Here is a 17,503-nt window from a genome sequence, read left to right as displayed (position 1 = left end):
ACCATTGAAGAAAATTCAGGTCCCGAAATCCTACCAGAAGAAATAACGGCAGCCGTCAGACAAATGAAGGATGGAAAGGCACCGGGACTTGATGAAATTCCTGCAGAGCTGCTGAAGCTATTAGATGCAGAACAAATAAAAATAACAACTGAAATATTTAATGAAATATACAAGTCAGGAAAAATACTAGTAGAGTGGCTTAAAACAGAGTTCGTACCATTGCCCAAAAAACCAGGAGGAAAAGTTTGTGAAGACTATAGGACATTCAGCCTAATGAGCCATCTGCTAAAGCTGTTTTTAAAAGTCGTCCACAAAAGAATTTACCGGAAATGCGAGGAACAAATTGCTCCCAATCAGTTTGGATTTGTGAACGCCGTTGGTCTTGATTGATATTGGACACTGATTCAATCTGTACTCGGAGCACATTTTTGAAGAAGCTCCAAAAGATATTCATGAAGGCATCTCAATAAATGAAGTCAAGCTCAATAACCTGCGGTATGCAGATGATACAATAGTGTTTTCCAATATCATAGAAGGGCTGCAAAACTTAATGAACAAAATAACGGAAACAAGTCGAACATATGAACTGGATATCAACACCAGCAAAACCAAGCTAATGATGATCAGCAAGGAAATCTGTATGTGAACCTAATGAGAATTGAACGTGTCTCACAGTACAGCTGCTTGGTAACTACAATCAATGAGTGCTGAGACAATACCCAAGAGATTAAATGTCGCATCGGAAATGCCAAAAGTGTATTCTTATTCTTGACTATGAGCTCTGTGTTCAAGAGCCATGACTTCACCCTAGAAACAAAAATGTGGCACCTTTAATGTTACGTGTACTCAGTGCTTCTGTACGGAGTAGAAACGTGGACATTGAAGGCGGAAACTCTATCAAAACTTCAGGCTTTTGAGCTATGGTTATACGAAAGGATCCTGAAGATACGATGGACAGACAAAGTCACCAATGAAGAAGTACTACGGAGGATGAACACAACCGCGGATTTGGTCAACATCGTGAAGGACCGTAAGCTGCAGTACTTGGAACATATAATGAGAAATAAGGTAGATATGAGCTGCTCCAATGCATTTTGCAAGGTAAAATTGAAGGAAAAAGGGCCCCAGGACGAAGAATATCCTGGCTTGCTAACCTGAGAGCGTGGTATAGAAAGACCCCAACACAGCTATTCCGCATAGCAATCAACAAAGTCATCATAACCAGAATGATTGCCAACGTTAGGAACGGACATTCACCTTAAGAAGAAGTTCATTGAGTTGAAGATGAAGTTGAGTTGAGCAGATGAGTTTTAAACCCGTACAACACTCTCTCAGAATGAGATATTGTCGTCTCGAGGTAAAAAGTAGGGTCTTAAACCCTTCAAAATACGCCGGACGCTCTGTAGATTGTTGTCTTGTCTTAAGAAAGACAAGATATTTCTTACAACAGTATACTAAGTCGAAATAAAACATCAGGTTGTAGTCGAATAAAACCTCAGCCACAGAGTCTAAAAGCAGGAAGCAGAGCCACTAAAGCACTATGCTCTAGGAGAGCCCGTGAAGGACTGGCCTGACTGACCTGAAAATCACCTATATTTATATGTGCTGTTCGAGCGACAAATAGGGACTTTAAGGTTAAATAGCCAATAGGAAAATTCGAGGAGGGGCGATGTGCATCGGAGTGCGTACTAGTCCTCAGATTAGGGCACTCGTTGACATTATCTGGTGGAGGAATATTTCAAAAATATTGTAGTGAGAGGTTGGAAAACACAAGCAGTCGATAGAGAAGGATGGAAAGATGACTTGGAGTATTACCAAATAGCCCTTCTATATGTAAAAAAATCACATCACAAAATTTATTTTTTGTCCAAAGCATCCTTTAGTTCACATACTAGCTGCACGAATGAGATTTCTGTCGACTTTTCGACTTGGTAATCGTCCTCTTGAAAATATGGAATGAAACTTAATAATAAGAAGACGAAAATTATGATCATAAGCAAAAACCAAGATACAGATGCAAAGTTTATGGCAGACAATGATGTATTGGATAGAACAGAAAAAATAATATACCTAGGATGCAACATCACAGACAGCTGGGATCACTCATACGAGATTAAATGTAGGATCGAAAAAGCAAGGAGTGCCTTCCAACAGATGAAGAAAGTTCTCTGCAATTTAACCTTGAACTTACATCTCCGACTCAAAATCCTTAATTCTTATGTGTTTTCTGGTTTAATGTATGGAGCAGAGGCATGGACATTCACTGATGCGTCTTGCAGACGGTTGCAGTCTTTCGAGATGTAATGTTATCGTCGCATGCTCAGTATATCATATCATATGTACATCATATAACTAACGACGCAGTAATGCAACGTTTACAAAAATAACCTGAAGTCTTAAAATCCATTAAAGAAAGAAAGTTAGCATACTTCTGACATATAGTGAGAAATGAAAATAAATACAGAATCCTACTATTGATATTAGAAGGGAAAATAGAAGAAAATAGAGGACCACGACGCCACCGAATATCCTGGCTTAAGAATTTGGGACAGTGGACAGGTATGACCACCACAGACCTATTTCGAACAGCTGCTAATAAAATACGATGGACCATTGTGGTAGCCAACATCCATAGAGGATAGGCACTAGCAGAAGAAGAATCGTCCTCGATCTATCTCTGGCTATCAGATTGTGGTTCGTCGAATGTTATGTATGGTCGCAACTGAGAAAATAAGAAAAACATCATATCTGGGCCACATACTTCGAAACGATACTCTCTCTGCTACACGTCACCATGCAAGGAAGAGTAGAGGGAGGAAGCGGTTTGGGATGAAACAAGAAATCTTGGCTGAGAAATATCAGAGATTGGACTAAACTCAGTGTTAAACAGATTTCATGTTGCAAAAGAAGTGATCGCCAACCTTCGTTAGAAGACGGTACAATAGGAAGAAAAAGTCCAATCGTCGAGATTTGATATCTAAAAACGGGACCAACAAGCTGAATTTTACTGAAAATATCAATTTTGCGACTACAAAAAAGATAAAAAATTTTGCCACTCCTACCACCGCCATCTGCCATCTCCTCTAAAACCACTTTGTAGGGGGGGGCTCGATTTATCAAGAATCTGTTTTAAAAATTGAAAAAAATGTTTCAAACAAGAAATGTAGCTGAGATAATTTTGAACAAAAATGTTTATTAGTTTTTTTTTGTGTAGAATGAACCGTTCTCTCAGAATCGGCGTTTTTTAATGTCTATATGCTTCAAATACGCTGAATTTAAACTTTCACATTACAAAAATGATCTCACGTCACGGAAAATGCTTCCACGAAGACGGCATTGAGTGGAATTTTTAGCTGACGTTGTGTAGTTTGGAAAAACGTATCTGTGCAATCGAGAAAGGAGCAATTTTAAATGTTTTAGATCATTTGTAATATGAAAGTTTAAATTCAGCGTTTTTTAAGTATATGTACTTCAAATGAGAAATGACTCAAATTTGTTACCAAAACTCAAAATCGAAATTTCATGCTTGGTTTGGTTGGCTTGGTTGGCTCATGGTTTTGAAAACTAGTTTTTAACAATGAAAATTCCAGAGTGGCCGGTCAATGTAAGTGATAAATTTTATTGACCTCGTGATAATCGTAAAAAATGACAAAAATCGAACAACGTTTATTTATTATATACAACTGTCACTTCGTAACCCGTTTTGGCTGCATTTAGTTTTGAGATTTTACTACACTTTTTTGTACGATTTGTGATTTCTTTAATTTTATAGTTCAAGTGATTTTTGTAATAGCGGCAGTTACGAATATTCCAGAGGAACGTAACTAACTATTCAATATTGAACCAGTTTTTAAAACATACCCTTCTATAACATCAATCTAATCCATTTTTTTGTATAATTTTCAATATAAACGAATGCCTTTAGTTAATCTCTACTCATCGATACTGCAAGTTTTCACAAAATTAAATAAAAACGAAAATACTGTGAGTAGTACAAGCTAATGCATGAATTTGTTGTTAAACACAATTCACCCAAATGTACAAAAATATTTGAAAAAAATAGCATTTGTATTTTTTTACCTGTATTTTGAATTTGAAATACTTTGAAGCCTCTAGCAGTTCCATTCGTATCGGAAGTATCCAATATATTGATTACTTTTAACGTTCTTCAATTGTTTTTTTTTATTTTTCATTTGCATTATTTTTTTGCATTTTTATTATTCCTTGAATTCGCAGTAATTTCTATATTTATAATTAAAGGGACGATATTTATATAGGTATACATTGAATTCAAATTTTATACTTGAAAATCATTGAATATCTACCTGGAATATTAATTAATTACATTATTACTTATTAAGTAAGTTTTATTACTGAAACCATGCGGAAGAGGTAGATATTTAATGATTTTCAGGTATAAAAGAAATAATAAAAATGCAAAAAGTAATTTTAATGAAAAATAAAAAATAATTAAGAACGTTAAAATTAATCAATATATTGGTTACTTCCGGTATAAACGAAAGTGCTAGAAGGTTCAAGGTATTTCAAATTTAAAGTGTAGGTCAAAAAACATAAATTCATAAATCAGCTTGTACTACTCACAATATTTTCGTCTGTATTAAATTTTGTGAAAACTTTGAAAACTGTTTATGAAAGTAAATAGTCTAATCTTTACTATGAAATAACTCGTATGCAGTATCCATGAGTAGAGACCAACTAAAAATATTCGTTTATATTGAAAATTATACAAAACAATGGATTAATTTTGATGGAAGTTCTAGAAGGGTAATGTTTTAAAAATTGGTTCAATATTCAGCACTTACTTTCCTCTGGCATGTTCATAACTGCCTCTTAACAAAAATCACTTGAATTATAAAAATAAAGAAATCGCAGATCATACAAAAATGTGTAATAAAATCTTAAAACTAAACGCAGCTAAAACGTGTTAGGAAGTGACAGGTGTCAAATTTGTTTCCATCCATCTAATGGCACTACAGCCCAAATCAGGTCTTGACCTCCTTCAACAGGCTTCTCCAATCATCTCGATTTACCGCTGTTCTTTTCCATGAACGTGTTCCCAGGCAGTTCCTGGCATCCTCATCGACTTCGTCTTCCCATCTCTTTTTAGGTCTTCCAACAGAACTTTTTCCCTGCATTCCGGTATTTAGTAATTTTCTGGGGATTCTATTCTCATGCATGCCGACCACGTGCCCTGCCATCGTAATCTCTGCAATTTAGTGTATTGTGCTAGAGTTGGTTCGCTATATTGCTCGTATATTTCTCTATTATACCTAATTCGCCAGTTGTTGTTTTCACTTATTGGGCCCAGTATCCTACGTAATATTTTTCTTTCAAACACATCTAATGCATTAGCAGATTTCTGTGTCACGTCAAATTTGTTTGGTTAGGTTATTTGGGAAGGGGAGATTGCCAGATGACGTCACATATAACTATAGTCGGCACGTAATTTCCTTGGTACTGTCTACTATAAACAACCTCCAACAATTGCTTTTTACTATATGATGTCTCAAAGTTCAAATCTTTCTCAAATAAAAATTCTTGAATTTGTAATTTGTTTCAAGTAATATTTGGAATTTTCTCATTGATCTTCTCGATATGATGCGTTGTCCATGACAATCACACTATATTTAGGTAATCTCGGCAGAAGAGATTTTTCAAACCATGATTCAAAAATTAAGCTTTCCATATCCTCAATATAATCTAGAGACGCGTCTTTATTTTTTTTTTGCAGATATTAATAATACATCGACAATCCATCTATATTTTCTCCACCGCAGTATAAAATTATAATTTTCTGTCCTGTCATGAGTATCACACTAGGTCTCATCTAAGTAAACAACATTTTGTTTCGTTTTTTGATACTCAGTTATCTATCTGATAGAATTGTTTCTTAAAGAAATAATTATTCTAGTACTTTCCATTAGTGTTTAACGCTTGCCTATAGTTTTTTACTTAAAATTATGGGTTTTAAAAAATCATCAAAGTGTTGTTGCTGAATATGAGAGAATGTCCTTTAGAACCAGTTCATTTCGAAGGCTTTCAATAGTTGGAAAAATATTTGCCGCATCAATTTTGTATATTTTTCTGATTACAGGTTCCTTTAAGTGCTGTTCTATTTGTCTAAATTTGCACAATCCTTTCTCCTCTGTCTAGAAGATGTTTCTCCTATAATCTTGTAGCAGGTTGCTTTGGGCACTCTGATAAACATGTTTCTGCAATTGCCTCTGATTTAGACAATTCAGAGCACAATCCTTCAAACATAATACCAGGCACATCTGAATGTAAATATCGATGAGAATATTAAAACTTTGTATTATTATACATCTCAGGCATTGATAATTTTGCAGCTAATAACTACTCCTGGTAGAGCACTTTTATTTTAATTTTTATTGCCTGCTTTTATTACAGATAAATATATTTTTACACAGTCTCACCGAAATACGAAGCGATTATACTTGCTTTTGGGACAAGAATCGGTCAGGAATGCTAGTTTTTGAAATTTTCCCTTACTATTTCACCCTACGAGGCTGGGTTTTACGAGGAAACCCGGGGGTAGGAGTGGTAAATTTTTTTACATTTTTTTGGGTCCCAAAATTGACATTTTCAGCAAAATTCAGCTTGTTTCAGGAGGCAAATTTTTAGAGGTTCAGTGGCATTTTAGCTCAGAGGTATTACCTGTTAAATCGTTGAGAAAAACAAAAATAAACAAACATGTATTTATTATATTAATAATAGAGCCTATCTGCAATCTCAAGGACTACAATACGACCATTATTACTACAGCTGTAGCTAATGGTTTAAGTCCGAACCAAAACTCCATTCTACACATATACACACAATTTGAAAATTCTGGAGGGTAGGATATTGTGTAGTAAATTTAAATATTTCTTCTTCTTCTTCTTCCTCGTGCGACTAGGATTGCTCCTGTTTGTCTGCCTCTTATTCTGTTTCAGTCGTTGTTGACTGTACATTATCTTTCCACCTTTTTGGCGGCCTTCCAACGGGTCTTCTGCTATACGGCTTGTTGTTTTTACAGATGTTCGCTAATCTATCTGGTCCAATTCGGTTTACATGTTCGTTCCAGTTTTTTTTCTTCTTGTTTTTATCCACCTGTTAATATTTTGAATTTTGCATTGTTCGCGTATGCTTCTGTTGGTTTGTCTTTCTCTTAATGATACGCCCGCTATTGATCTTAATACTTTCATTTCGATATTGTTGATTTGTTGTTTCGTCTTTCTTGTATCGGTCCTTGTCTCCGCTGCATATGTTAGGATTGATCTTAGTGTTGTCTTGTATACTTTCATTTTGCTTTCCGTGGTCAGATATTTGTTTCTCCATATGGTTTCTCGGAGGCAACCATTTACTCTTGCCGCTTTTGATGCTTGCCGTGTGGTCTCTGTTCTTACATCCCTGTCACTAGTGATCTCTACTCCTAGGTAATTGAATTTCATTACTTGTTCTACTATTTTGCCGTCTATTTCTAGTTTGCATCTACGCAGCTCTTTACTGATCACTATACATTTAGTCTTTTCTACAGATATTCTCATATTAAGTTTGTTTGCTGTGATATTGAAGGTGTGGAGCTGCCTTTGTAGGTCATCTTCGTTATCAGCAATTAGTACTGCATCATCGGCATAGCATAGTATCATGATTTTATGCGCTCCCATGTGGTATCCGTGTCGTTTTCTTGCTTCGTGAATTATTTGATTCATCACCATATTGAATAACAATGGGCTGAGCGAGTCTCCTTGGCGGATTCCTCCTTTTAGTTCTTTGCATTCTGTTTCCTCTCTCGGTATTATAACTCTGGCCTTGTTGTTCTTGTTAATTTCATTAATTGTCCTTATTATCTGATGGTCTATTTGTTCAGCTTGTAATAAATTTAAGATGTCATTTCGCTTCACCCTGTCAAAAGCACTTTTTAAATCTACAAAGCACATGTATGCTGGTTTTCCATATTCAATAGACTTCTCTATTATTTGTCTGATAATAAAAATTGCGTCTATTGTGCTGCGGTTCTTCCGGAAGCCTTGTTGTTTATCTGCCATGTTCGCTTTTTCCTCGATTTTATCTTTTATGACTGCCGTTAACAATTTTAATGTGCTATTCATCCGACTAATGCCTCTATAATTTTCAGAATTTCTCGAGTCTCCCTTTTTAAGTATCGGTAGCAGGAGACTTTCCTTCCATTCCGCTGGTACTATTCCGGTATTTATTATATCGACGAATAATTTTAGGAGCCATTTGCGTAGTGTTGTTCCTCCATATTTTAGCAGTTCATTGTTTATCTTATCAGGACCAAGTGCTTTTCTGTTGTTTAATTTTTTTATTCGTTCTTGTAGCTCTTCTTCTGATATTAGTACACTATCATCAGTTTCGTTAATGAATCTTTCTCTGTTCTCTTCTCTCATTCTCCATATAATTTTGTGAAATACTCAGTCCATTGCTCCTCCGTAATGTTATCTATGCGTACAAATTTATTAATTTCTGTTTTTTCTCTCCTTATCATCTTCCACACTTTTTTCTGGGATCCATAGAGGTCGTATTCCATATCTTTGGTAAATTTCTCCCAGTGTTCTTTTTTGATGTTATCTATTTCTTGGTTTACTCTATTCCTAATTCTCACGTAGTCTTCTCGTGTCTCCGGTGTCTTCACTCCTTTGTATGTTAGGAAAGCTTGTTTCTTTTCATTTGCTAGTGCTTTCACCCTTTCGTATTACCATGGAGTTTTGTATTCCCGTTTTTTTCTGTTAACTTTTCTTTTACCTAAAGCTTCTTCCGCTGCTTGTAGGATACATTTTTTAATAATTTTCCAGGTTTCTTCTATATTCTTTTTAGTCTCTAGGTTATGGCTGTTTAGCTTTTCTGTTAGTCTGTTTCTATACAAGTTTTGTGTCCCTTCTTCTTCTAAGCTTTCTATATTTAACTTTTCTTCAAATACACATTTATTTTCTGGGAAACTTCTGAATAAAGACGAATCATTCTTCACTACGACGATGCGAGCTCTCATAGATTGACTTTAGAAACTTTAGAACACTGAAAATATTGAATTTTTGGATTATCATCAGTTTTTCCTGATTTAGCACTAAATGGCTATTTTTCTTCTGTCTATTAAAAATAAATTGATTAATCAACATTTATGAACATAAATAAGTGGTTAATGCGTTTAAAACCATATGTTGGACTCTAACTGTACATACAAATCTGTATTAATTTTGAAGATATTTTTAAAATTAATAAATCCATTTTCAATAATTAAATATCCGTTTTTCCTTCTTTGTCTCTGAAGGTAAGCAAAAAACCTCGTATATTCCATTTTATAGCCTTTTACTAATCAACGTGCCGTTTGTTACGCGTTGAGAAGGCATAAACATGACCGTTGCCTCGACGGAATCGCTATACTCATAAATATTAAACGATCAAGTTGAAAACAAAAACAAGTAACGAGCTCATCTGCATACAAATCTAAAACGCGAGTTTTGTCTTTATTTTTAGATGCACTTTCGAAAACAATGAGAAGTGTCAAATGTGGTGTGATCAAATCGTTAGAGCCGCAGAACCCCCGAGACAGGTGGAGCAATTGTTCGCGTTCTACCATTGCATCTGGTCTAAGGAGAAGGGCGGCGAAGAAGTCATCATGAGATTGGAAAACCAGCGACAGTATACGTTCGATAGGAGGCTCTTTGAAAATGAGGTAGGTTTTTAGAAGTAAAATTAACATAACTAGTGATTATACACCGGAATAAACGGTGATAAAAACTTTACATTTTTGTTAGAAATTTACACAAAATTAAAAATGAATTAAAAAAATGTTTTTTTAAGTAGTAGTAATTAGTAGTTTTTTTTTTAATTAAGGGAAAGAAAAAACGATCTAAACTTTCTTAAATATCAAACAACGATTCACGATTCGTTTTGGTGTTAGCGTAACTCACGTGAAGAAGATTTTGAACTCAAACTAATTATTATATAAATATAATACAGTCCTCTTTTCCTATAACGATATGCAAGGGACCGGGAATTTTCATCGTTATAAGGAGAGATTGTTATACAGAGAGAGACAAAAATCGTTACTGTTGTAATGATATTACTGTACTAAATAACCTATTGTAATTTAAAAATTGATCAAAATGATTATAAATAAATTAACACTGTATATACTGTACCCAACATAGATTTACACGATTTGCTTGTAGGATGTCCTCGTCAGAAACTTCTTCGCAATCTGTTAGCTCTTCCGTTCCGTAGAGTTCAAACTGTCTGCCTCTATTAGCCCAAACAGCTAACGGCAGTCAATCCTTGATCCTCCAGCCGTCATGCGTGTTTGAAGAAATGTTTTTTCGTATTGCTCGTCACCTCATCCCAGGATTAACTAATCATTAGGATGGCTTCAAGAACGTTTAGTTTGAGATCGCCATTGTTCTCGACCAATTCCTTCAAAAGTCTTCTCCTGTAATGGCTCTTCAAACTCTAGATGACACTTTGGTCTATGGGCTGAAGGACACTCGTTGTATTTGCTGTCAGGAAACAAAGTTCAATGTTTTGAAGGTCGCACAATACAGGATGAGCAGGACGATTGGCTACAAGGCATTTTTTCCCTTTAAGCTCGACAATCCCTTTTCTTATCGCTTCTTCAAAAATTTCCGAAGTCATCCACGCACTCTTGTTTGATTTGTAGGTCGCGGGTAGATTTATGATGTTTTTAAAGCAACGTGGGTTTTTTGACTTCCCTATCACTAACAATTTTCTCTTCACTGAACATGTCATGTTAGCGGCCACTAAAGCCGTAATATGTTTATTAGAGAAGTTTCCACCAACGCACTTCTCCGATTTAAATTTTAAAGTTCTGTTTGGTGTGCTATTTGTAATTTTAAAAAACAATCCTGTCCCATCAGCACTGAAAATATCGTCTGGCGCATATCGTGTCTTCAATCCAGGCCACACGTTTTCCAGCCAATCATCCGTTACGTTTTTATTAACATCGCGAGCCTCTCCGTTAATTTGCCCGTAGGTCATCATGTGCCGCAGCTTCCACTTGCTCAGCCAACCTTCAGATGCCTTAAAATTCTTAATTCCAAGCTCAGTTGCAAAAAACTCAGCTTTTGTCCTGACCGCAGGCTCAGAAGGTTGAATATGGTTCATACGTTGCTACTGGAACGACTGTAACGACATAGTGGGATCTAAATCTTCGTGCTGAGGTTTACGCAACTTCTTCCTGCTACCGCCCCCAATTTCAAGCCTTCCAAGTCCTTCCCTATCGTAGGTACAGTTGACTGAAGCAGCCCCGTACGGCGAACGACATCCGATTGCTTTTCACCTTTCTCTATTGCCCGAGTTATCGATAATTTTTCTTCCAGCGACAGCACTTTACGCTTTTTCGAAAACATGTTGACTGTTCACACGCTGAGACACAACTGAAATTGGACGTGAGAAGTCGTCAATAGATGACATCTGTCTGAAAACAGTTAGGTTAGGTTAAAATAACTTTGTGGATACCAGGAGATAAATGAATGACTGGTTATGATATTACTGATAATCTTGCTTAAGAAGACCAAATACTCCTTTTATTAGACCAGGCCCATTCTACAGTGTTCCAATAACCTGCATAATGGAGGATATCCGAAAATAGGAAAATAAACTAAGTAGCCTACTAGGAAAATATTTCAGATCAAAGCGCAAGCAAAAAGATTATTACAACCTTTTGCTCGCTACGCAAAAGTACTCTTCCGTTGTTTTCACTGGACATTGTTCACTCAGATACTACCTTTGTAAAATGGGCAAAGTTGACAGAGCAATGTAGGTTCTGCGAAAATGCTGAGGGAATGACCGAATATATTATCTGCAATTGTAGGGTAATTGCTCACCAACGCCATAACTATCTGGAACAACTCTTTTTAGAGTCTGCGGTAAGAAATATATCTTCTAAATGGATAATAGGCTTTCTTAGAAGCCTAGATCTAATGGACTAAATAGAGATGTATGGTATACACAAAACATCTTACGGCTCGTAGTGTGGAAAGATCTTACCCTTTAAAATTTCCAACTCGAATTTCCTTCACATACGTGAGTCGATTCTTTCTCTCCTTCTAGGAACTTTACTAATACTCAAACAAATACTTTACATAACTGGTTATTTCCACTGTTATAGAATTAACTTTCATTCGAATTTTTCGGTCACATAGATGTAACACATCACGTATACCTTTCTATTGCATACTTCTCTCTCTAAAGCTACTCCACGTACCTACACATATTTTCAACTGCTGTTTAATACTATAACAAGACTATAAAAGTTAGAATGCTGCGATGCTACGTCTTCTCTGTTCTGTTTTATGGTGTTGAATGATACGAGGAAACCGCTTCACTAACATGAATTTGTCTACTAGACAGGCAAATCCTCTATAAATGTTCTGAACTCACTAGTATTGAAAAGACAATAGTGGCAAAAGAAATTGCTCTTTGCGCTTTCATTGACATAGAGAGAGCAGCAGCATTCAATAATACCTCATTTGAATCCATAAAAAAAGCACTATTAAAAAAGAGCATTGAAGCCAAGGTTACACAATTGACCTAGTTGTTACAATTTGGGGCAAGCATGACCAGACTATATCTAGTCTCGTGCAAACTGCTCTTAACGAAATTAAAAGCGTTCCAAAGAAGTAAAATATCTGGGGAAAAATGGAGAGAAGTAAAATATCTATAACCATAGATCAAAAACTCACCTGGAATAGTCATATTGAAAAAATCTTATCCAGAGCTTTGGTGGCAAGTAAGAAATTTGGAAAGACTTGGTGCCTAAAACCGAAAATGCCCTCTGGTCCCATGGTCACATACTCATCACTCGTATGGTGGCCAAAAATACAACAAACAACAGCTAAAGCCAAGCTGCAAAAAGTGCAGCGTCTAGTTTGTCTGGGAATCACAGGGGCAATGTCAACATGCCCCACTGCAGCTGTAGAGGCGATGCTGAACCTTCCTCCCTTGCAATTCTGCATAAGGAGGGAGGCAGTAACTACCGCCTAAAACTGCGACAGACACAAATAATGAAACCTGGAGATCTAGTTGGCTATCTAAAAATCTTAGAAGAAATTCCATTGGATTCTAAGGAAAGGCTGGTAGATGCCATGGCCGTGGCCATAGCTCTTAAGTCATTTACTTGTGAGTCCAAGTTGGTTTTTGGGACTGTAAAAAAATCAAGAAGCTGGTGGAACGCAACAAAGTAACTTTGATGTGTGTGTCAGGTCACAAGGGAATTGCAGGAAATGGGGAAGCTGACAGTCTCGCAAAAGAACTGGTTAATATCGAGGCTGAGTTCAAACGTTATCATGAAAGTTTCTTGACAGTTCATGATATGGTTTTGAAAGATTGAAGTATAATGATGGGTGAAGTTGCTAATGCTCTACGGATATTAAAGGAACGTGATAATTACATCTTGCACCGGTAATTGAACACAAAGAAGACTTAAGCACAAGGTGGGTGTTACGTCTGTTCAATTGCGGATCATACACTCACATGTCGTGTTTTAAGAAAAAGAAAAATTACATTTTTCGTCGATATGTTGCATTGAATGAAACGTAGATTCATCACTACACACCCGAGACCAAACAACGACAAGCCGATTCTCGACGTTCAAAGAATTCTAGAACGGTGCCATAGATGGCAAAGCTCATGGCGTTCCTTTTTTGTAATACGAAAGGAATTACGTCTGATTCCTTATCTTAAAAAAGATAAAACATAACTGTAAGTACTACTCACAACTAATAAAACTGGATGCAAAAATCGTAAAAACAGATCTTAAAGAAAAAATTCCATCAGGACACCGCATCTGCCGCGAATGTCTTGACAGTGTGGAAATTTGGGGATATGCACGATGACATGCTAAAACATTCACCGATTTGGACTCCCGGCTCCCTTGGACTACTACATATTCTTAAAACTGGAGACCTTCCTCATTGGTCAGCGCTTTTAGATCCATCAGTAAGCCATTGCGGCTATTAATGAGTGCTTTCTGCCTTTTTCATAGAAATACTACAGAGAGGGGTAACGTCAGTGGAACACCGGTGATATTTCCTCTCAAATAAATAAAATCATTAGGTAATTGTTTATCAATAGCTTTTCAATTTGAAACTCAAGGTACTAAATGTATTATGTTATGCTTTTTAAGTGGCATATATAAGCGAGATAATCTAAAATCGTAATAAAACTAAAAATAGTTTTAAGGTTTTTGCAATTTTAATAGTTTCCGGTTATAGTCATGTTGTAAATGTATTTTTTAAGATAGTGGCGTTTAAATATTGAACAGTTAGGTAAATACCTTGTCCTAGTTAACTTCTGATTATCATTTTTGTTATAAGGTGAATATATGTTGAGTAGTTTCGCATGTTTTAATATAATGTGCGAATTTGTCATTCCTCATCAGCTCTTTGCTCTTGACTATGGTCTAGTCTTTACAGTTATTTGAAACGTACCCCTAAATTTAGATGCGCACAAGTAACAGAAATCTTCTTCTTCTTCTTCTGGTTCCTATCCGCTTCGGATGTTGGAAATCATATTGGCAATCATGACCTTGCTCGCTGCGGCTCGAAACAGCTCCGTTGAGGTTTTCTTAAACCATGTTCTTAAATTCCGCAGCCATGATATTCTCCTTCTACCGGGTCCTCGCTTACATTTGACTTTAACTAGCAATATAGACTGCAGCAGGGCGTAACGGTGCTGATTTCTCATAACGTGTCCCAGATATTGCAATTTTATGCGTTTGATCGTAAACACAATCTCTGGTTCCTTCTTCATTTTTTCTAGAACTTCCTTGTTCGTGATCCTTGCTGTCCATGATATTCTCAGCATTCTTCTATAAAGCCACATCTCAAATGCTTCAAGTTTTTTAATAGTGGTGTCTGTAAGCGTCCATGCCTCCGCCCCGTACAACAACACAGATAAAAAATAGAATCTCAAATGTCTCATTTTTGTATCTAGGGATATGTTGTGACTTTTGAAGATGGCGCTCATTTTGTTAAAGACCGTTCTTGCCTTTCCTATGCGGCACTTTATTTCCTGTACATTGCTCCACTGTTCGTTTATAATAGTTCCCAGGTAGCAATACTGTTTTACTTGGTCTATCTGAGTCCCATTAATGTATAGATGAGCCCCATTTATATTCTCCTTGCTGATAATCATTTGTTTCGTTTTGTGGGTATTAATGTTTAGTCCGTACTGTTGACTGTACTCGTTTATTCTGTCCATTAGCCTCTGGAGTCCCTCTAAACTATCTGCTATCACCATGGTGTCGTAGGCATATATAACATTGTTTACTCTTTCACCATTTAGAAAGATCCCTTCGTCTATTCCGTAAAGAGCCTCGTTAAAAATTTTCTCTGAGTACATATTAAATATCAACGGCGATAGGATATATCCCTGTCTAACTCCACGTAGTATTTTTATGTGATCTGTTTCTTTTCCGTTAATTTTCATGTATGCGGTCTGATTCCAGTAGAGTTCTGAAATTATTCTGAGGTCTTTGTCATCCAGGTCTGCTTCTTTTAAAATGTTTATCATCTTTTGATGTTGAACTCTGTCAAATGTCTTTTCATAGTCGATCAAGCACGCGTATACGTCGCAGTTAACGTCCCTGCATCTTTGAATCAGTACCTGTACTCCGAAAAGTGCCTCTCTGGTACCCACTGCGTTAATGAAGCCGAACTGTCTGTCCTATATTTGTTCCTCGCACTTCTTATAAATTCTTCCATGGATGACTCTGAGAAACAGTTTGAACATGTGGCTCATTAGGCTGATTATTCGATATTCTTCGCACTTTTTAGCCCCCTGTTTTTTAGGTATCGCTATGAATTCTGATTCTAGCCATTTATCAGGGATGATTCCTGTATTGTATATTTTATTTAAGACAGCCGTGATCCAATTTATTCCTTCTTCCTCCAAGAGTTTTAAAAATTCAGCTTCGATATTATCAGGCCCTTCAGCTTTCCTGCTTTTCATCCGTTTTATTGCTTCTTCTACCTCGGATTTAAGTATGTCCGGGCCCGTCATCCTCTCTGAAAATGGATGCCTATAATTCGTTCTTTGATCTTGAAAGAGTGTCTCCAAATATATTCTCCATTTGTCTTTCATCTCTTGGGTGTCAATGATTAATTTTCCATTGGTGTCTATGAGTTTCATTTGTGTTCGCTTTTTAAAAGTACCCGTTATTTCTTGTACCTTTTTGTGTACATTAAAATTGTCATGCTTGGCTTGTAGTCTTTCTATTTCTTCTCTTAGCTTCTCTTATTTTTCTTCCGATGTAAGCCTGCATTTTTTTATATTCATCTTTATTTCCTTTAATTAACCTTCTGCGTTCCATTAAGTGAAGGATTTCTGGAGTCATCCAAGATTTCTTCTTTGTTTCTTTGTTTGGTTTTAGCAGATCTTATTTAGTTTTCTTAATTATTTCTTCGAATTGATTGATTTCTCCTTGGATGTTATTTTCTTCTTTTAGCTGTTTAACTTGGTTGTTAATATATTCCCCCACTTGCTTTTTAACTTCCGGATGTTGCAGAGCTGTCATGTCGTAGTTAGGTCTAGACTTTTTCTTTATTGTCTTCAGTCTCACATCCATGACTCCCACTAAAGGTATGTGGTCAGATTCAATGTCCGCTCCTGGATATATCCTAGAAATCACTAAAGTAATATTAAGTTACCTGTACAACAGTCACTTCCTTCTGTATATTTAAAAAAAGAAATATTTCAATAAAAAACATTCAAGCTATCGAAGGTTATCATATATCAACACACACAATTATGAACTTTTAAAAAATTATCAAAAAAAATTTATTAACGTAGGTCGTATTGAAAATTAGCTGGTTAATTAATTAAAATAATAGACGAACAATAAAATATATGATTGTAAATAAAATTATCAATTGATTGGCGTAAGTCATAATAAATGTTATCAATTCGGGAAAAACTCACTTACCTTTTCTTAACTTCTGGTTAACTACTACTAACTGCCTGGTTTGTCTCTATGTAGGGAAAGATATTCCTAGCACGGTGGTCCAGGATCTAGGGAACGTACCGTAATAAATTAAAGCTGTCATCTCTACCTTTTTTACAGAATTACGAAATGCATTTGCATTTTAAGAAATGCAATAATTTAGATTTAATAATAAGTTTCAAGAAATTTTAATATTTAGAGCGTTTCTGCGCTTTCTAGGTAATTAAGGGCAAGTGGTTTCTCAGAACTTGACAACCATATGTGTTGGCCAGTTTGTGTGTGTGTGTGTGTGTGTGTGTGTTTAGAGGATGGGGATGGCCTTAGACATAATCTATTAGCCACAGGATTGTGTTGGCCTGTTTGAAAGTGAGAATTTAAAAGAAAATAATGTATTTACAATAATAAGTAATTAAAATATATAGTTAAATAAGATCATACTATGTTAAAAATGTTAAGAATATTAAAAACTGAATATTTTAGCAAATACTAAATACTTTTCCAAAC

At 35.9% G+C, this 17,503-nt stretch overlaps 1 protein-coding gene across 3 annotated transcripts in view; it reads left to right on the top strand.

Annotated features, from left to right (window-relative positions):
- LOC140436648 (phosphatidylinositol-3,5-bisphosphate 3-phosphatase MTMR3) overlaps positions 1 to 17,503 on the top strand; it is a 131,810-nt gene that overhangs the window by 60,994 nt on the left and 53,313 nt on the right. For all 3 annotated transcript variants that reach the window (XM_072525646.1, XM_072525648.1, XM_072525647.1), the window contains exon 3: positions 9,517 to 9,715. In XM_072525646.1, the coding sequence (XP_072381747.1) occupies positions 9,517 to 9,715 (199 nt within the window). The remainder of the gene's footprint in view (positions 1 to 9,516; positions 9,716 to 17,503) is intronic.

The sequence above is a fragment of the Diabrotica undecimpunctata genome, chromosome 3, assembly GCF_040954645.1.
Source record: "Diabrotica undecimpunctata isolate CICGRU chromosome 3, icDiaUnde3, whole genome shotgun sequence".
NCBI classification, from domain to species: domain Eukaryota; kingdom Metazoa; phylum Arthropoda; class Insecta; order Coleoptera; family Chrysomelidae; genus Diabrotica; species Diabrotica undecimpunctata.
The sequence above is the reverse complement of the archived record's forward strand: the minus strand, read 5'-3'. Positions and strand labels throughout refer to the sequence as shown.